The sequence below is a fragment of the Sphaeramia orbicularis genome, unplaced genomic scaffold, assembly GCF_902148855.1.
Source record: "Sphaeramia orbicularis unplaced genomic scaffold, fSphaOr1.1, whole genome shotgun sequence".
In the NCBI taxonomy this organism is placed as follows: Eukaryota; Metazoa; Chordata; class Actinopteri; order Kurtiformes; family Apogonidae; genus Sphaeramia; species Sphaeramia orbicularis.
Window position 1 is genome coordinate 215,698 of NW_021941591.1, and position 19,303 is coordinate 235,000.

Consider the following 19,303-nt stretch of genomic DNA (forward strand, 5'->3'; position numbering starts at 1 on the left):
ACAAATACACTTGGTCAGATTTACATTTTTACAGTCAAACAGGTCCGCTGTCGGTGGTGCCTGGATAGTGTTGCTTCCAGATGGAGGGTTTGAAATCACTGTCATGCCACTAAGTCAGTGTGGTAGAAACATCCTGCAGACATCTGTTTTTTTTTCTGCAGTATTGTGCAGCCTTGTCCTCACACACATTTCCAGTGTGTGAAGCAGACACAGCATCTGGAATCAGTCTGATCTGACACTCTTTCATTTGCACCATAAGCTGCCGTGTATAGCAGGCGATTTGTACAGATCTGTGTTATTTCACTGCACGGCCTTAGACCAGGGGTGTCAAACATGTGGCCCGGGGGCCAAATGTGGCCCCCCAAAGGGTCCAATCTGGCCCCTGGGATGAATTTGTGCAAAAATTCATGTCAAAACTAATTTTAGTCCAGGTTTACATACAGACCAATATGATGTACAGTCAACTCCTGACTCCAGATTTTCTTCTGGGTTTGATGTGAAAAAAATTTAATTTCATTTTGCCTATAAATAATGACAACTTGAAATTTTTGACTTGTTTTTAATGCAAAAAATAACATTAAATTCTGAAAATATTTCCATTTCCAAACTCTCCTGTACCAATAAAATGTGACTAACCTGAACAATTATGACCAACCTGAAATGTCTGTATTAAATTCAGTCCAATTTGAACTCCTTTCTGCCTGTTCCTCAGTTTAGTGTCTTTGTAGTTGTAGTTGAGGCGGAATATTGTTAAAATTGCACTTATTTTTGTGGGAAATTTCAGTTTTTTTCAGGTTATTGACTTCTTTTTTATTTGGATAGTTTATAAAAGTAAGTATTTTCATAATTTAATGGATTTTTTTGCACTAAAACACAGACATAAATTGTCAGTTGTCATCATTTCTAGGTTCTTCTGTTCTTATTTGACTGGTTTAGTCCACATCAGATCAGACTGAATGTGGAACCTGAATTAAAATGAGTTTAGAGCCCTGCCTTTGACTGCCTGAGGACAGTTAGGAAATGTCACCAACAGGACGTCTCCAAATGCATGTTTCTTTTCAGAATATAAGCTCAGAAAAGGGGTTAGGACAAACTTTGTCCGGTCACATGATCAAAGTTCTCCCTGTGTGGTGTCAGACGTCAGATTTCACCACCACACAAAAGCTTTGTGGGTGAATTTTGTAACGTGGCACAAACTGTCTCAACGTTCTCTGAACAGCTACAGCGACAGCGTGTTTAACTTCTGTTAAATAAAGAAGTCACTAATTTATTGCCTTTTTAAGTTTTGCTGCAACGTCGACATGTGTGGAGATGAATCTGTTTGAATACAGGGCGTATTATCTTCCGTGTCGCCGCTTCGATGTGTTACGTGCCGTGTCGATATTTTGATGCACAATATTTTTTTTAATAAATGGTGAGGGGGGAAAAAAGAGATTGTATGTTCTATAAGTTGAAAAGCTTGAAAAAAGTTTCAGAGTTCTGAAAGATGCTGAATTTTATAGCCATTGTTTAAAAAAAATATCCTTTCTTGGAAAATATTAGAGCTGCAACTGATTAATCGACTCAAAGTGATCCAAAAAATCCTTCAACCACAGTTCTCCTGAATCTTCAGCTTTGTTTCCTTCATTTCTCTGCTGTTAAACGTTGGTTCCACTGTTGTGTTTCACACGGACGCTTATTGTGACGCACAAAGAAGCTTCAATTCACAAAAACTGCAATAGGATATTTCCCTTCGATCGATTTGAGTCGATTAATCGAATTGGGAATTTTTGCATTCACGGACCTAATCGATTAATCAGTTGCAGCTCTAGAAAATATAGGAGATTTTTATGCATTCGAAAACAAAATAATGGCAATACATTTAAGTATGTCAAATTATAATTGCAAAATGGTAAGAGAGCAGTGCTGTTTCTCCAAAATATTGTATTTTTTTTTCTTTTGCTTGTTTAAAACAAAACATTGTCTATATGTGACCACATTTATTACAGTTTGTGTTATCAGGACAAGGTGATTTTCTTTTTCTTCGATTTAAAAAAAAAAAAAAATTGACCGAATTTTCTGTAAGTTTGAGGGGTAACATGTCCGTTAATGCATTCAAATAAACACTGATTCCAAAAACAGATCAGAAATACACTACGAAGTTGGCATTTCCAACACCTGTATCAGTCTGCTCTCAGCTTTTCATACAGATCATTTTGCTGGTTTAAGGTGTTTTCTTTTTCTCATCCCATGTTTTTATTTCTTTATTTTTATTTTTTTTTAATTAAATTTTTTTTATTATTTTTTATTTTATTGTATTTATTTTTACATTAAATTTTTTTAATTTTTACTTTTATTTTTCATCTTTAATTTGTAATTTTTTTTTTTTAATTTTATTTTTATATTTTTTAATTTTTTATTAATTTTTTAAAATTATTATTTTTTATTATTTTTATTTATTTCATCCCATGCTTTTAATCTAAATCTAATGCTTGTGATATAAAACCGAGCCAGGTTAAGATTTCAGAAGCTGAATAAATGCACAAAAAGCGGCAACACTACAGCAACGATCCACGGAGAGTTTTTCCTATTGGTGGTGCGTTCAGGGACATGTGAGAATTCCTAAAGCCTTACAACAAAAAGCTAGTAAGCAAGTAAACTACAGCATATTTGGGATGTTTTTGATTTCAGCGTTAACCAGTGACTACATGTTGAACTTGGGTGTTCCTCTGCTGGAAAACGCCCTAAAGCACAGGTGTCAAACATGGGGCCCAGGGGCCAAATCTGGCCCACCAAAGGCTCCAGTCCGGCCCACCAAAGGCTCCAGTCCGGCCCATCAAAGGCTCCAGTCCGGCCCATCAAAGGCTCCAGTCCGGCCCCTGGGATGAATTTATGAAATGCAAAAATTACACCGAAGAAATTAATAATCAACAATGTTGAAATCATTTTAGGTTAATTCAATCCAAAGTGGGTCAGAACCAGTAAAACACTATCAGAATAAACTGGAAATAATGAAAACTGTAAATGTTCCTCTTTGTTTTAGTGTAAAAAAAAAAAGTCAAATTAGAAAAAAAAGTTACATTTACAGACTAGCCTTTTACAAAAACTATGAATAACCTGAACAAATATGAACAACCTGAAATGTCTGAAGAGAAGTGTGTGGAATTTTATCAATATTCTGTCTGTTACTGAATGTGTAAGTGATGATGCACGTGTAGAAGGGATCAACTGAGGCCCAACATTTATGTTCACATTTTTTACTAAACTAAACTAGACTAAATTAAACTGGACTGGCCTAGACTAGACCAGAATAAACTAGGCTAAACTAGACTAGACTAGAGTGAACTAAACTAAACTAGACTAGACTACACTAAACTAGACTAAACTAGACTCAGCTAAACTAGACTAGACTGAACTAAACTAGACTGAACTAAACTAGATTAAATAAAACTAGACTGGCCTAGACTAGACCAGAATAAACTAGGCTAAACTAGACTAGACTAGAGTGAACTAAACTAAACTAGACTGGACTGAACTAAACTATCCATCCATCCATCCATCCATCCATCCATCCATCCATTCTCTTCCACTTATCCGGGGCCGGGTCGCGGGGGTAACAGTCTAAGCAGGGATGCCCAGACTTCCCTCTCCCCAGACTCCTCTTCCAGCTCTTCCGGGGGGACCCCGAGGCGTTCCCAGGCCAGCCCACAGACATAGTCTCTCCAACGTGTCCTGGGTCTTCCCTCAGGTCTCCCGGTGGGACATGCCCAGAACACCTCCCCAGGGAGGTGTCCAGGAGGCATCCGAAACAGATGTGTGATCCACCTCAGCTGGCTCCTCTGGATGTGGAGGAGCAGCGGCTCTACTCCGAGCTCCTCCCTGGTGACTGAGCTCCTCCCCCTATCCCTAAGGGTGCGCCCAGCCACCCGACGGAGGAAACTCATTTGGACCGCTTGTATCCGGGATCTTGTCCTTTCGGTCCTGACCCAAAGCTCATGACCATAGGTGAGGGTAGGAACGTAGACTGACGGTAAATCCAGAGCTTCTCCTCTCGGCTCAGCTCCTTCTGAACCACAACAGACCGGTACAGCGACTGCATCACTGCAGACGCTGCACCGATCCGTCTGTCAATCTCACGCTCCATCCTTCCCTCATTGTGAACAAGACCCCGAGATACTTAAACTCCTCCACTTGGGGCAAAGACTCCCCACCGACCCGGAGAGGGCAGACCACCTTTTTCCGGTCCAGAACCATGGCCTCAGATTTGGAGGTGCTGATCCTCATCCTGCTTGCTTCACACTCGGCTGCAAACCGCCCCAGGGCACGCTGAAGGTCCAGGTTCCATGAGGCCAACAGGACAACGTCATCTGCAAAAAGCAGAGATGAAATCCTGTGGTCCCCAAACCGGACCCCCTCCGGCCCCTGGCTGCGCCTAGAAATTCTGTCCATAAAAATTATGAACAGAACCGGTGACAAAGGGCAGCCCTGCCAGAGACCAACATGCACCTGGAACAGGTCTGACTTACTGCCGGCAATGAGAACCAGGCTCCTGTTTCGGTCATACAAGGACCGGACTGCCCTTAGCAAAGGGCCCCGGACCCCATACTCCCGAGGCACCCCCCACAGGATACCACGAGGGACACGGTCGAACGCCTTCTCCAGATCCACCTACGTGGACCCACCTATGTACCTACGTCCATGGATCAACAGACGATCAACCGCCCTGAGAGCAGGAGGTCCAGTCCTTCTGTGGTCCTGTTTGGTACGAACCAACAACTGCAGTCCAGGAATGAGGGCTGGAAGAAAATATCAGTTCTGCAATATATCATGATATTTCATTTCACAATACTGTATCGCTATTAAGAAGTACTGTATGGATATGTTTAGGTATTTATTCAAATGCAGATATTGTGGAGGTTCATTTTAGTTTTTTGTTTATATTTAATTTATTCTTCTTTCACACTCTTTTATTCAATAATGTTGGTTCCTTTGTTTGGATTGAACTCAAATCCTGTTCTGATGTTAGTTGTGAACTAATAGAATCTGAACATTTGAACAGGATCTGAAACTGGAATGTCTGGAAAACAGAATTTCAGTTTGAACACAGTTGGAACATTTGCTGATAGAACATTAGATCCTGTTGGATCAAATACAAACGTGTTTAGGATTTGTGCAGATTTCTGCTGGAATTCAATTCTTCAAGGAAATAATTTAAAAAAAAGAAACCAAACAAAAAATTGCCTTTTTAACACTAGGATCAACATACGATATACAGTATCATGATATATCATGACATATCGTATGTTGATCCTAGTGTTGTAATTTGTAACATATCTCCAGATTCTTGCCCATACACAGTCCTAGTAGGAACACTCAGGGGCGTTGCTACCAACTATGGACCCCATGGAAGCAGAATCCTTGTGGACACCCGACAGAAATAGACTGTTTTCTCAATCTGTCGGACTCTGTGTGTGTGTGTGTGTGTGTGTGTGTGTGTAAATGTACGTAGGGGTGTGGTCCATAAATAACGTCACTTTGTGATACCGTGAAAACGACAGTGAAACTTGTCATGTTTTCAGCGTTCACCTCCAGACTTCTACACCTCTGTTCTTCAGCACATCTCACACCAAATTTTCACAACTTCTACATCCACTGCCCCCCCCCGGTCAAATACCACAAATACTGGGCTCCATGAGTTTGTCATGGCCCCACCCCCCGCCATCGGCACCCAAGGGAAAACCCAACAAGAACAAGAACTGCAGTTGTGGAAATGACCCCATACTTTTGTGTTCTTTTTTTTTTTTTCTTTTTAAATTTTTATTTATTTGATTTTTAATTTTTTTACTTTTTACTTTTGTGTTCTAACACAATACTTTTGCATTACAACACAAATAGTAGTATTTTCTTCCTGTCCCTTCCCGGGCTCCGTACATACACACACTTCCTGCTATCATTTATGGTTAAATGGTTTAAATGCCATCAGAGGTTCATCACATATTATTTACACACTCTTGTGCACTGTTTATGCTGGAGTCTGCTTTGTACAGTGGCCAACCAGGGCCAAACACATTCCAACAGCCCAGTGCGTCTGGGTTCGAGAAAACAGCTGCAGGTACAAAACAACGAAAACTAACGAAATGACCCAAACTAGAACTGTACAAACATTTTCATTCACTGAAATAAATAAAAACTAGAATTAAAAGAAAAAACCATAACTAACTGAAACTGTATTGTGTGTTTACTAAACTAACTAAAACAGATACAAATTATGGATCAAATTCCCTTGGTTTTGGTCTTTGTCAATGTCAGATTGATGTTCAATGGATTTCTTTGTCTCTCTCAGTTTTCTGTGCTGTCTCCATACGACACTTTTTGCTCCGTCACTTGTGTTCACTTGTGGTTTCCAGTCGTCTTCTGGTCCCCACTCTACCTGGAAACATGGAGACTAAAGCAGCAGAGTCCTGTCTGGGATTGATTTGAATAGGAGCACAGAGAAGAAGAGAAAAGAGACCACTGAACTACAACTGAACTACAACTGAACTACAACTGAACTACAACTGAACTACAACTGAACTACAACTAAACTACAACTGAACTACAACTGAACTAAAACTGAACTACAACTGAACTACAACTGAACTACAACTAAACTACAACTGAACTACAACTGAACTAAAACTGAACTACAACTGAACTACAACTGAACTAAAATTAAACCACAACTAAATTACAACTAAGTATTTAGAAAAAAAGAAAACTAATAAAAACTATCAAACCTGCTCTAAAAACGAATTAAAACGAACTGAATTAGAGAAAAAAAAGTCCAAACTAAATTAGAATGAAAAATCCAGAACTATTGGAACCTTGGTACTGACATAAACCTACTGTGAGCACATGAACACTCACTAATCTTCCATCATTTATTTATTTATTTCGTTATTATACAGTTTATGTCACTATGTGTCGGTTATAAGACTTGGATTTTAGACAAATGTTGCCATTATTATACAAAAAGATGCTGCACTATAAAAATGAACATCCTGGAACAGATTTGAGCAGGGAATGCTTGTTTTTTTTTTTTCCATTTCCTCAGTTCACACAGAATGGAAAAATGAATCCAGGCCAAAGTGCACGTACTTCATAACCTTTTCTGATATATTTATATTATAGCAGTTGAAACAGGTCAGTGGTTCAGATCTAATAATGATAATAATAATAATAATAATAATAATAATAATAATAATAATAATAATAATAATAATACACCGGAATGAAACATTACTTATTGGGCAACTGTAAAAAAGGCATTGGTACAGAAACTAGTTACACAAAGGAGCCAAACCATTCTTTAAAAAATACTTTTCAAATACTCCCTAAACCAGGGCTGTCAAACATGCGTCCCCCCAGAGGTTCCAATCCGACCCCTGGGATGAATTTACAAAGTGTAAAAATTCCACAGATTCATTTTAGTGTCGGTTCCACATCCAGACCAATCTGATCTACAGTCAAATAATAACCTATAAAAAATAATGACTAGATTTTCCTCTGGGTTTGATGTGAAAAGACATTATATTCCACTATGTCTGTAAATAATGACAACTTCCAATTTCTGTCTTTGTTTTAGTGCAAAAAATCACATTAAATTGTGAAACTCTTTCCATTTCCAAACTCTCCTGTACCAATAAAATGTGACTAACCTGAACAAATGTGTCCAACCTGAAATGTCTGTATTAAATTCAGTCCAGTTTGAACTCTTTTTAACAAAAAAAAACTTACAAAACAATAATGTGGAAAAAACATAAGAAAAACATTTGCATAAAATAAAGTAAAAGAATAATTTAAGTAACAAAAAATGAACAAAAACAGCTAAACTAATGAACAAAATCAACATTTTTCAACAAATTTTCGAACACAACACATTTTCTTCCTGTTCCTCAGTGTTTAGTGTCTTTGGAGATCTGATCCAGAATGCACATGGACTAATGAGAAGTGGAGGAAGAAGACTGAGAAAATTACACTGATTTTACTGAAGAAATGTCCGTTTTAATAATAATAATAATAATAATAATAATAATAATAATAATAATAATAATAATAATAATGATAATAATAATAATAATAATAATGATAATAATAATAATAATGATAATAATAATAATGATAATAATAATAATAATAATAATAATAATAATAATAACTAGAAGCACTCGGAGAGTGCAGACCTCCGCCAAGGCTGATCAGTGGCCCCCCCCCGTGGGCCCCCCCACCCCCGATCACCACCAAAATTTAATCATTTCTTCCTTATCCCATTTCCAACAAACCCTGAAAATTTCATCCAAATCTGTCCATAACTTTTTGAGTTATGTTGCACACTAACGGACAGACAAACAAACAAACAAACAAACAAACCCTGGCAAAAACATAACCTCCTTGGCGGAGGTAATAATAATAATCCTACTATAATGGACATTCTGTGTCAGGGGCGTGTTTGTCCAATAGGGTCTCGATGTTGCAGCATGGGAGGGCGCTTTCGTACAATGGCACCACGGGTACAATGCTGCTAATAATAATAATAATAATTATTATTATCATTATTATTCATTTCATTTATAGGCACCTTTCTTGGCACTCAAGGACACCGTAGTGTAAAACAGTAGAATATAAAACAAGCACTAAAACAGAGTAAAAAATAAGGCAGGTTAAAAAATTGGACAATGCGATTGTTTTCTTTTTTTGTTATTTGTATTATTTTTTTGTTTGGATAACTTATAAAAGTAAGTATTTTCATAATTTAATGTTTTGTTTTTCATTAAAACCCCATGGTCAGTTGTCATTCTTTATGGGTTCTTATTTTCCTGGTTGGGTCCACTGCAGATCAGATCAGACTGAATGTGGAACCTAAAGAACAGGAGTTTAGAACCCTGGGTTAAGGTATTTGTCAAATCACACACTGACAAAATGAAGGTTGAAGACAGAGCAACACACATGTGGAAATAACGACACACTGAAGTGAAAGCGTCATGAGCAGGAGTCTGCGTCCCATCAAAGACTTGGAAGTTACAACGGACGAGGAGAGCGTGTACAAACTCTCCTTTCTCATTTTTATTATTTGTGCGTCACAGAACAGCATATAAATAATAAATACAGAGCACAGCGTACACACTGGAACAAACTTAGTGCTATCACTACAGAAGTCCATCTGTCCCATCAGAGTCGGAGTAATAAAAGCCACTGAATTTCTAGCGCTGAATTTTTTGGCACTGAAATTAAATATCTGAATTTTTTGTCTCTGAATTCAACTGTGTTCATAAATTTAGAATAAAAAAAATTCAGATGCAAAAAATACAGATGCAAAAAATTCAGAAGCAAAAAATTCAGATGCAAAAAAATCAGATGCAAAAAATTCTGAAGCAAGAAAATCAGATGCAAAAAATTCAGATGCAAAAAAATCAGATGCAAAAAATTAGAAGCAAAAAATTCTGATCCCACATCTGGGACTCCAAGGATAAGCGATCGATTCTATCTCAAGTCGAACCCACAGCCAGCCAATCAAGTCATGTTAGGTTGGTCATGTGACGCTGATGCAGGAAGACGGTCAGCGCAGATGTGTGATCTGACAGTTTTGCATCTGAATTTTTTGCTTTTCAATTTTTTGCATCTGATTTTTTGCATCTGAATTTTTTTTATTGTAAATTTATGAACATAGTTGAGTTCAGAGACAAAACATTCAGATACTTAATTTCAGTCCAAAATAATTCAGTGCTAGAAATTCAATAGCTTTTATAATTCAGAATCTGATGAGACCGATTGACTTCCATGTATCTCTGCATTTTAGCCCCACCGTTCATCAGTTCCAAACCTGTTCTCCACCCGTCCTTCCCCACCCTTCAAACCCTCCTCATCTGCCTCACATTGTCTTCAGTTCGACTCCCATCCAGATGCTTTTTTTCGGACCCTTTCGGTGTCCCGTGGCGGTCCGTTTCAGTCCCATCCTGACGTCTTAAAACACTGAATCCGTGGGTTTTGGACCTTTTTTTGTTTTACGTAAAAACCGTCCAATCCTGTCCCTGGCTGTGGGCAGATGCCATCCCAACATTTTTAGCATCAACATTCAAACACTGTCAGATGAAATGCATTGTCAGACCAGCTGATGTCATGTGACTGTAGTTTCACAGGAAATGATCGACGCCTTCATCTCGAAATGTTCGTCGATATTTCGCTGGTCCTGCAACAATTTGATCGCAGATTCCGCCGCAGAAGGCGTCACCCGGCTGGCACGTTGACATTTTTGTAGATCATGTGACTTTGGAGGACGTCAGTCAAATGTGAAGCATCACTAAAACTATTCTGATCTAAAGGAATGCAGACTAGGGCTGGATGATAGAAAGATAAGGGTAGTTATGCCACATACATGTGTTTCTGCTTTAGACCAGGTCTGTCCAACTCATGTTCGTTCAGTTCCATATTCAGGCTAATCTGATCTAAAGTGGGCCGGACCAAGAAAATAATATAAATAATAGGATACGAACTGAGAAATAATGTCAACTCCAAAGTCTTCTCTGTTTTTGAGTGAAAAAAGTAAAATTCCATAATGAAAATATTTACATCTATGAACTGTACTTGAAATTAACATGAACAAATATTAACAACTGAAAATTCTGAAGAAAAATCAGTGTAATTTTAACACTATTGTGCCTCAGTTGATCATTTATACATGTGCATTAAAACTTACAGATCACAGTGGATCTACAAATATACAAACTATTTCATAACAGGCAGAATATTGGTGAAATTCCACAGACTTTTCTTCAGACATTTCAGGTTGTTCATATTTGTTCAGGTTATTCACATTTTTTGTAAAAGGCCAGTCTGTAAATGTAAACATTTTTGTGTAATTTGACTTTTTTTTTACACTAAAACAAAGAGGAAAATTAGCACTTTTCATTATTTCTAGGTTATTCTGATAGTTTCACTGGTTCTGACCCACTGTGGATTGAGTTGAGCTAAAATGATTTCAACATCCTTGATTATTAATAATCTTCAGTTTAATTTCTGTATTTCATAAATTCATCCCAGGGGCTGGACTGGACCCTTTGGTGGGCCGGATTTGGCCCCCGGCACGCATGTTTGACACCTGTGCTTTATGGGAATATACATTAAGATGGTGCAGAACCGTCCGTCTGAGGGATCTGTGGAGTTCAATGTTCAGAACATCAGAACATAAATAGAAAAGCTGAGGCCTGTTCCATTTATGCACATTTTTGTGAATACTTTTTCAAAAGAAGCAGGAAGCAGCTCAAGTGAGTCTGAACAATATTGTAGAGCTGAGCAGTTCACAACAACAACAACATAATAATAATAATAATTTTTTAAAAAAGCATTAAACTATGTTCATGAAAACACAGCTCGTGTTGGCTGTAACACTTGTCAGATGTTAGTGTTTTGCTGTTTTACATAAAGGTTCACTGTGTTCACCTGAGGGTTCTGCCCAGGGGGTCAGTAAAGTTCTAAACCACTGTTTTCAGCCCTGGGGTCTGGACCCCATGTGGGGTCGCCTGGAATTTGAAATATATTATATATATTATATATATTATATATATATATATTTGAAATATTTGAAAAAAACCCCAACAAGCTACAAATAAATAAATATATGTTGAGTTGACAGAGCCAATCCCAAACTGTGGTTGTGAAACTGAAGCACTGTGGTTCTGTTTGTGGTTCTGTTTCTGTGTGGTTCTGTTTATCTGTGGTTCTGTTTGTGGTTCTGTTTCTGTGTGGTTCTGTTTATCTGTGGTTCTGTTTGTGGTTCTGTTTCTGTGTGGTTCTGTTTATCTGTGGTTCTGTTTATCTGTGGTTCTGTTTCTGTGTGGTTCTGTTTCTGTGTCACATGTTCATTGTGGTCAGTTTCAGATGCTGCAGCTCTTTCATAATTCCTAGTTTCAGTTCTTGTTTGTTCAGTATTCATTGTCCTCCTTGTAAATCCCAGCTGGACTGACTGGACAGATCCTGAGCCTTTGTGCAGTAATCTACACCTGGATTTACTGCCTCTGTCCACAATAATAGACATTATACAGACTAAATGTCCTCTAACATTAACCTGGATTTGAAACAGAGCAGAGAAAACTATTACAGGATCAAAAACTAATGAATTTTAGCTAAAAAAAAAGGGGGAAAAAAGTCTCCATTTTAAATGTCTGAGGTCGCCAGAAATTTGTGATGTTAAAATGGGCTCAGGAGAGAAAAAAAAGGGTGTTAGAAAATATTGGTTCTGTAAGATATCGTGATATTTCATTTCACAATACTGTATCAATAATAAAAAGTACTGTATGGATATTTTTTGGGTATTTATTCAAATGCAGATATGGTGGAGGTTCATTTTAGTTTTTTGTTTTTCTTTATTGTTTATATCTTATTTATTGTTATTTAACACTGTTTTATTAAATAATGTTTATTTGAATCCTCCTAAACGCACTTTTTACTGTCTGAGAGGCAGATGGCAGTTCCTTTGGAAACGAGGAGAATTACAAACATTTGGTGACAGAACATTAGATCCTGTTGGGATCAAATACAAATGTGTTTAGAATCTGTGCAGATTTCTGCTGGAATTCAATTCTTTCAGGAAATAATCATTTTTTAAAAAAAGAAACAAACAAAAATTGCCTTTTTAATAGTATCATGATGTATTGTGATATATTGCATCGATCTAATGCTATATCACGATATATCATGATACTGTTAAAAAGGCAATTTTTTTGTTTATATTTTATTTATTAGTATTTAACACTCTTTTATTAAATGTTAGTTCCTTTGTTGGTATCGCACAAAAATAATGATATATTGTGATATATTGTGATATATCATGTACCATGAGTAGTGTATATATGTATATAATACCTTTTTTCTTTTTTTCACTTCTGAAGGCAAACACTTCTGTTTTTCTATATTCTTATTTTTTATTTTTGATATCTGCTTCTTTTAACTGTTTGCACCAACAGAACCAAGACACATTCCTTGTAATGTAAAAATTATTCGGCAATAAATCTGATTCGGATATCACATGTGATCCTAGTGTTGTGATTTGTATCGTATCACCAGATTCTTGCTGATACACAGCCTTAATAATACAGATCAGTACTGATGAATATGAGTGTGTTGGTGCTGATCCTTTTTGGGCCTATCATCCAGCCCTAAGTGACCAAAGTCCACAGAACCTTCTGGAAAAACACTGAGCCTCTTGTTTCAGCTGCAGCTGCTGTTTCAGGTGGATGAGACAAATATACAAGGACTTACAGACCTCTTACACCTCTTTTTTTTTTTGGATTTTAGCCAGCGTGTATATCAAGTAACGTCCAACTAAGTCTTTAGACATAATGGAAACATTAGATCTGGGACTAGACCAGAACGGTTTGGCCCTAAACTAAGACAAAGCTTCGTCTGTGCTATCACACCAAGTCTGCCTACATTTATGTTCTGCACATGATGACACCTGCGAATACTGTCAAAAAGAAAGACCCGAAGCAAACAGAAAAAGGGTGACAACATCCAAATGACAGGACGTTTCTGCCATTCCATCTGCTCACAGATCCAGACTTCTACTGCATGTGTCAGTTCCAGATCTGCCGTGACAAGGTGCAAAAGTCCCAGAACTTTTATACAGTTTTATACAGGCTCCGTTCACACTGCAGGGAAATGTGGACCAAATCTGATTTTCCCCATATGTGACCTGGATCTGATCTGATACAGACAGTCTGAACAGCACTGATATGACCCAGACCACTTTCATATGTGGTCCTAAATCTGACCCAGACCACTGTCATATGTGGTCCTAAATCTGACCCAGACCACTGCCATATGTGGTCCTAAATCTGACCCAGACCACTGTCATATGTGGTCCTAAATCTGACCCAGACCACTGTCATATGTGGTCCTAAATCTGACCCAGACCACTGTCATATGTGGTCCTAAATCTGACCCAGACCACTGTCATATGTGGTCCTAAATCTGACCCAGACCACTGCCATATGTGGTCCTAAATCTGATCCAGATCTGATCTTTTCCAATGTGACTTCAGTCTGAACGTCCAGGTCACATTTATCTGACCTTTACGTCACTGAAATGCGACAAACGTCACAATTCTGTGTCGAAAAACCATATTTCCTTCTGTAAACACAGTGTGTGTCTGCGTGGTCTGGTATTCCATCAGGACCTCTTTAGTGCATGTGGGTCACTTCAGGACCTCTTTAGTGCATGTGGGTCACTTCAGGGTCACATTCAGTTCAGACTCAAAACTGATAGAAATCGTATTTAATGTGGAATATGAACCAACACACACACAAAAATTGGATTTGACCCGTAAAAATGGGAACAGTGCGTTCAGAGCTGCTGTGTGGGCGGAGCCAGATCAGAGAATATGAAGCAATTCATCGGACAAAACTAAATAAATAAATCCATGTATATATGAATCCATGTACAATATTTACTGGCATGTTGTGTCTTTCTGGGTTCACTGGTGGGTTCATTACAGGTTCAGTTTAGTTTTTGCGTACGTTGCTCACTGGTTGGACAGAAACAGGGACAGACTGGCCTATGGGTGTTAAGTGTGCCTCCGTTTCCTCCTTTGGAGACTTTAACCTGCACCTGCTGCCTTTGTGACACTGTTCAAATCACTCCTCCTCCTCCTCCTCCTCCTCCTCTTCCTCTTCGTCGTCGTTCTCCTCCTCATCCTCTTTGATCTCCAGGTATTCCAGCCCCACTTCGTCGTCATCTCCGTCCTCCTCATGTGGATCAGGTTTCTCCTTCCCCATCTCACTATCTTCCACCACCTCCTCCTCCACTTCATCCACTAGCTCCTCCCCTTCTTCTTCCTCCTCCCCTTCCTCCTCCTCCTCCTCCTCTTCTTCATATGAGGAGATTGGAGAGTAGTGTGGTAGTTCAAACACATGGGGGCTGCTGGGGGCTTCAGAGCTGCTGGGGGGGTCGGGTGGAGAGGGGGGAGGAGCCACTACTGGGATAGTGATGGGGACGGGGATGGAAAAAGGAGGGAAAGACTCCGAAGAGCACACGCCAGCGCCGGCGCTGATGGGCCCCGCCCCCTGGGTACCGCTGTTCACACCTGCAGGTAGAGGTGGAAGAATATATCAGTTCTGCGATATATCGCAATATTTTATTTCACACAAATACCAAATACTCAAGAATTGTCATATCTTTAACGCGTTAAATGCCATGTTTTTTGATGCAAAAAAACATTTATTTTTTTTTTTTTTACTTATTTTGTCATATGTCAGTGATTCACACCAACATTGGTTAATTTACATTATTATTTTTGGTTCTATGTCAAATGTTAAATGTGTCAATTCAGCTTTTTTACTCTCTTGGTGGAAGGGTGTTAGTGTAGGAATTTAACACTGTTTACAACTAGGGCTGTAAGAAAATATCAGTTCTGCAATATTTCACAATATTTCATTTCACAATACTGTATCGATATTAAAAAGTACTGTATCGATATTTTTAGGTATTTATTCAAATGCAGATATTGTGGAGGTACAATTTAGTTTTTTGTTTATATTTTATTCATTATTATTTACCACTCTTGTATTAAATAATGTTCGTTCCTTTGTTGGGATTGAACTAAAATAATGTTCTGATGTTAGTTCTGCACATTTGAACAGGATCTGAAACTGGAATGTCTGTAAAACAGAATTTCAGTTTGAACACAGTTTGAACATTTGGTGATAGAACATTAGATCCTGTTGGGATCAAATAAACATGTGTTTAGAATTTGTGCAGATTTCTGCTGGAATTCAATTCTTCCAGGAAATAACCATTTTTTAAAAAGAAACAAACAAAAAATTTGCCGTTTTAACAGTATCATGATATATTGCAATATATCACATCGATCTAATGCTATATCACGATACATCATGATACTGTTAAAAAGGAATTTTTTTTGTTTATATTTTATTTATTATTCAACACTCTTATTAAATAATGTTAGTTCCTAACATTATGTTATATATATATATATATATATATATATATATATATATATATATATAATTTATTAAACACATCTGTTTAGGACCTCTTTCTCTTTATGACCACAATTGCACTGTCCAATTTTTAACCTGCCTTTTATTTTTTGCTCTGTTTTATATTCTCCTGTTTTACTGTATGGTGTCTTTCAGTGCCAAGAAAGGTGCCTATAAATAAAATGTATTATTATTATTATTATTATCATTATTATTATTATTATTATTAACACTGTTTTACTAAATAATGTTTATTTGGAGCATCCTAAAAGCACTTTTTACTGTCTGAGAATTAGAACAATTTGCTGATAGAACATTAGATCCTGTTGGGATCAAATACAAATGTGTTTAGTATTTGTGCAGATTTCTGCTGGAATTAAATTTTTCCAGGAATTAATCATTTAAAAAAAGAAACAAACAAAAAATTTGCCTTTTTAACAGTATCATGATATATTGTGATAAATCATATCGTGATCCCAGTATTGTGATTTGTATCGTATTGTCAGATTCTTGCCGATACACAGCCTTACCTGTAGTAGTGTTCAAAGAAGAAGAAGAAGAGGAGGAAGACGAGGGAATGACGGCCATGCCCAGCCCTGAGGGCAGGCTTCGGGGGGGGTCGGGGGCGTACTCCCGGATCTCCCCCGGTTCCAGCGGGTCGGGTCCACAGGGGTCGTGTTCGCTGCAGGACAGTTTTCCGTCCAGTTTGGAGATGAAGAGCAGGCCTTCCCGGTGTTGGCAGCAGTAGGAGCTGGGACACATCTCACAGAAGGACGCCGCCTCCTTCCCACAGACGTCACACTGATGCCACGGACACTCCCAGCGCCCTGCGGAGGGGGGGGCACAAAGGAAGAGGGGGGGTTTAACACTGAAGCAGGAGAAAGTAAAAACAGGTCCACACAAAACCCACATGCATTAGGACACAGTTTTCACATTTACACACGTGTTAGGAGTTGGACATCCGACCACATGAACACACGAGGGTTTGAATAGAATATGCACACAGGAGTAAAATGGACTCACACTGGAGAAAATGTGACTCTACTCAGATTACATTTGGTCCCTCTCTAAAAAGAGTAAAAGTTACTCTTTGGGTAGAGCTCTCCAAACCCAATACAGAGTCAAATTTACTCAATATGGAGTCAAATTTACTCAATATGGAGTCAAATTTACTCAATAGAGTGAAATTTACTCAATATGGAGTCAAATTTACTCAATAGAGTGAAATTTACTCAATATAGTCAAATTTACTCAATAGAGTCAAATTTACTCAATATGGAATCAAATTTACTCAATAGAGTCAAATTTACTCAATATAGTCAAATTTACTCAATATGGAGTCAAATTTACTCAATAGAGTGAAATTTACTCAATATAGTCAAATTTACTCAATAGAGTCAAATTTACTCAATATGGAATCAAATTTACTCAATAGAGTCAAATTTACTCAATATAGAGCCAAAATAAAGTAAAAAAGTTCAAAACAAACTGTAGGAAAACATCTGACATTGCTTGGATGCTGCACAGATGACACACTTGAGGTCCAGTGTGGCGTTGACTGACCTGCAGGCCTCTTGGTCAGGTTGAGGCAGTCTGCGTGGTAAACCTTTGGACATCCAGGCCTCTTACAGGACACCACCTGTCCTCCGTCTCCACAGCTGAAACACTCGTCCTCCCTCTCTTTGGTCACCACCACCTTGCTCTTCCTCTTGCCTCTCCTCCTCATCTTTCGTCCTTTGTCGTCAGATGGAGGGTTGTTCTGGTGGGCAAAGCCAATAGTTCTGCTCATTCTAATGTTTTTTTTTACCGCAGGTAAATTTATTCAATATCCAGCCAAATGTACTCAGTACAGAGCCAAACTGGACCATTCTTGTGTCGGTGTTCTTCACCTTTGGCCTGACTCCCAGGAATCCGCTGCAGTTGGGCGCTCCACATTTGCACACCGTCTTCCCGTTCCCCAGACATTCCAGGTTGTAGTTGAAGGTAAGCTCTGTGCCTGGACACCCACACATTTATACATTTAACCAGAGGTACAAAAGTAATGCATTACAGTAACAGATTACCTTTTGCTGTAACTAGGGATGTAATGATATGAACATTTCATATCATGGTTACTGTGACCTAAATTATCACAGTTCTCATTATTATCGCAGTATTGTTGAAATTGTGCTCAAAATGTTCAAAAGGTACTAATACACACACTGAAAGAACTGAACCAAGTTGGATTCTGGGAAAAAAACCAAATAAGATAATTGGTTCAATGTCCCTTCTGTGTCAGAAACATTCCCATATTAACCCTTAGTGGTCTGAGTCTATTCTGTCTGTTTTTCAGTCCTTTTGATTTGGCCTTTATATACTATAGAAACAAATGTTTACTATACCCATGTTTGGATCTGTTTTTTCAGCACAACTTCATCTAGATCATCTGTCTATGATTTTTTCACTTTAACCTACTATAAAAACACAAAAGGACAAAAAACACAAAAAATATATAAAATCTGATTTGAAAAATGTATATAATTTATTGCATAAATAACACACAGATGTTTAACGAACCTTTTCACAGACTTTAACAGTGAATATTGGTTCAAATATTAGGTATGGAAAATTAAAACTGTAATAAATTCAAACCATACTCAAATATTTGACATTAAAGTAGATCTTTACATCAGCGTTTTCTCCAGAAAAGTGCAGTACTCAAACACAGTTATCGTGAGAATTAGAATTTAAACGGTAATACTAACCGTCTGTGATTTTACTGCAGTTTATTGTTATACTGATAATCGTTACATCCCTAGCTGTAACACAGTAGTGTAAAGCATTACTAATCCATTTTCAATAATATTTTACTTGGCACATATTCAATAGCGCTTGCACCAGTGAAACACACGTTTCAGCCATAATTTATTTGCTCGAATAAATAAAAAACCCAGCAAGACCACGAGACTTTAAGGAATCAAAACTGCACCAGGAAAGTTCTATTTCCTGTTGGTGTTCAGCCAATGGGTGAAGACGGCAGAAGACAGTCCAGTGGACAGATGGACGAGATACGGACGAGAAGAACATAATAGTCAAATGTCACCTTTGTCCAAAACAAAAAGAACTGTCCATGTCCAGAAGTAGCACTGGCAGTTAAAAAACAACCAAACAAGTCATGATTATAAAAGTTATTATGATACACCATGTCACCCTGTTAGCATTAGCATGTAACCCACAGTCATTATGCTACACCATATAGCCCTGTTAGCATTAGCATGTAGCCCCCAGTCATTGTGCTACACCATATGGCCCTG

The 19,303-nt window shown here is 38.0% G+C and overlaps 1 protein-coding gene and 1 long non-coding RNA gene across 2 annotated transcripts in view; one reads left to right on the top strand and one right to left on the bottom strand.

The window, feature by feature from the left end:
* The first annotated feature begins 861 nt into the window (after positions 1-861).
* On the top strand, positions 862-11,297 carry LOC115416322 (uncharacterized). Its single transcript, XR_003934948.1, has 3 exons — positions 862-1,198; positions 7,162-7,165; positions 11,285-11,297. It is a non-coding gene; the product is annotated as an uncharacterized LOC115416322 (long non-coding RNA).
* Positions 11,298-14,215: 2,918 nt separating this feature from the next.
* Positions 14,216-19,303, bottom strand: part of nsd1b (nuclear receptor binding SET domain protein 1b) — a 65,917-nt gene continuing 60,829 nt past the window's right edge. Inside the window, exons 22-25 of the mRNA XM_030130068.1 lie at positions 17,900-18,006; positions 17,574-17,769; positions 16,541-16,837; positions 14,216-15,094 (exon numbers count right to left, since the gene is read on the bottom strand). Coding sequence (XP_029985928.1) covers positions 14,646-15,094; positions 16,541-16,837; positions 17,574-17,769; positions 17,900-18,006 — 1,049 coding nt within the window. The 3' untranslated portion in view covers positions 14,216-14,645. The remainder of the gene's footprint in view (positions 15,095-16,540; positions 16,838-17,573; positions 17,770-17,899; positions 18,007-19,303) is intronic.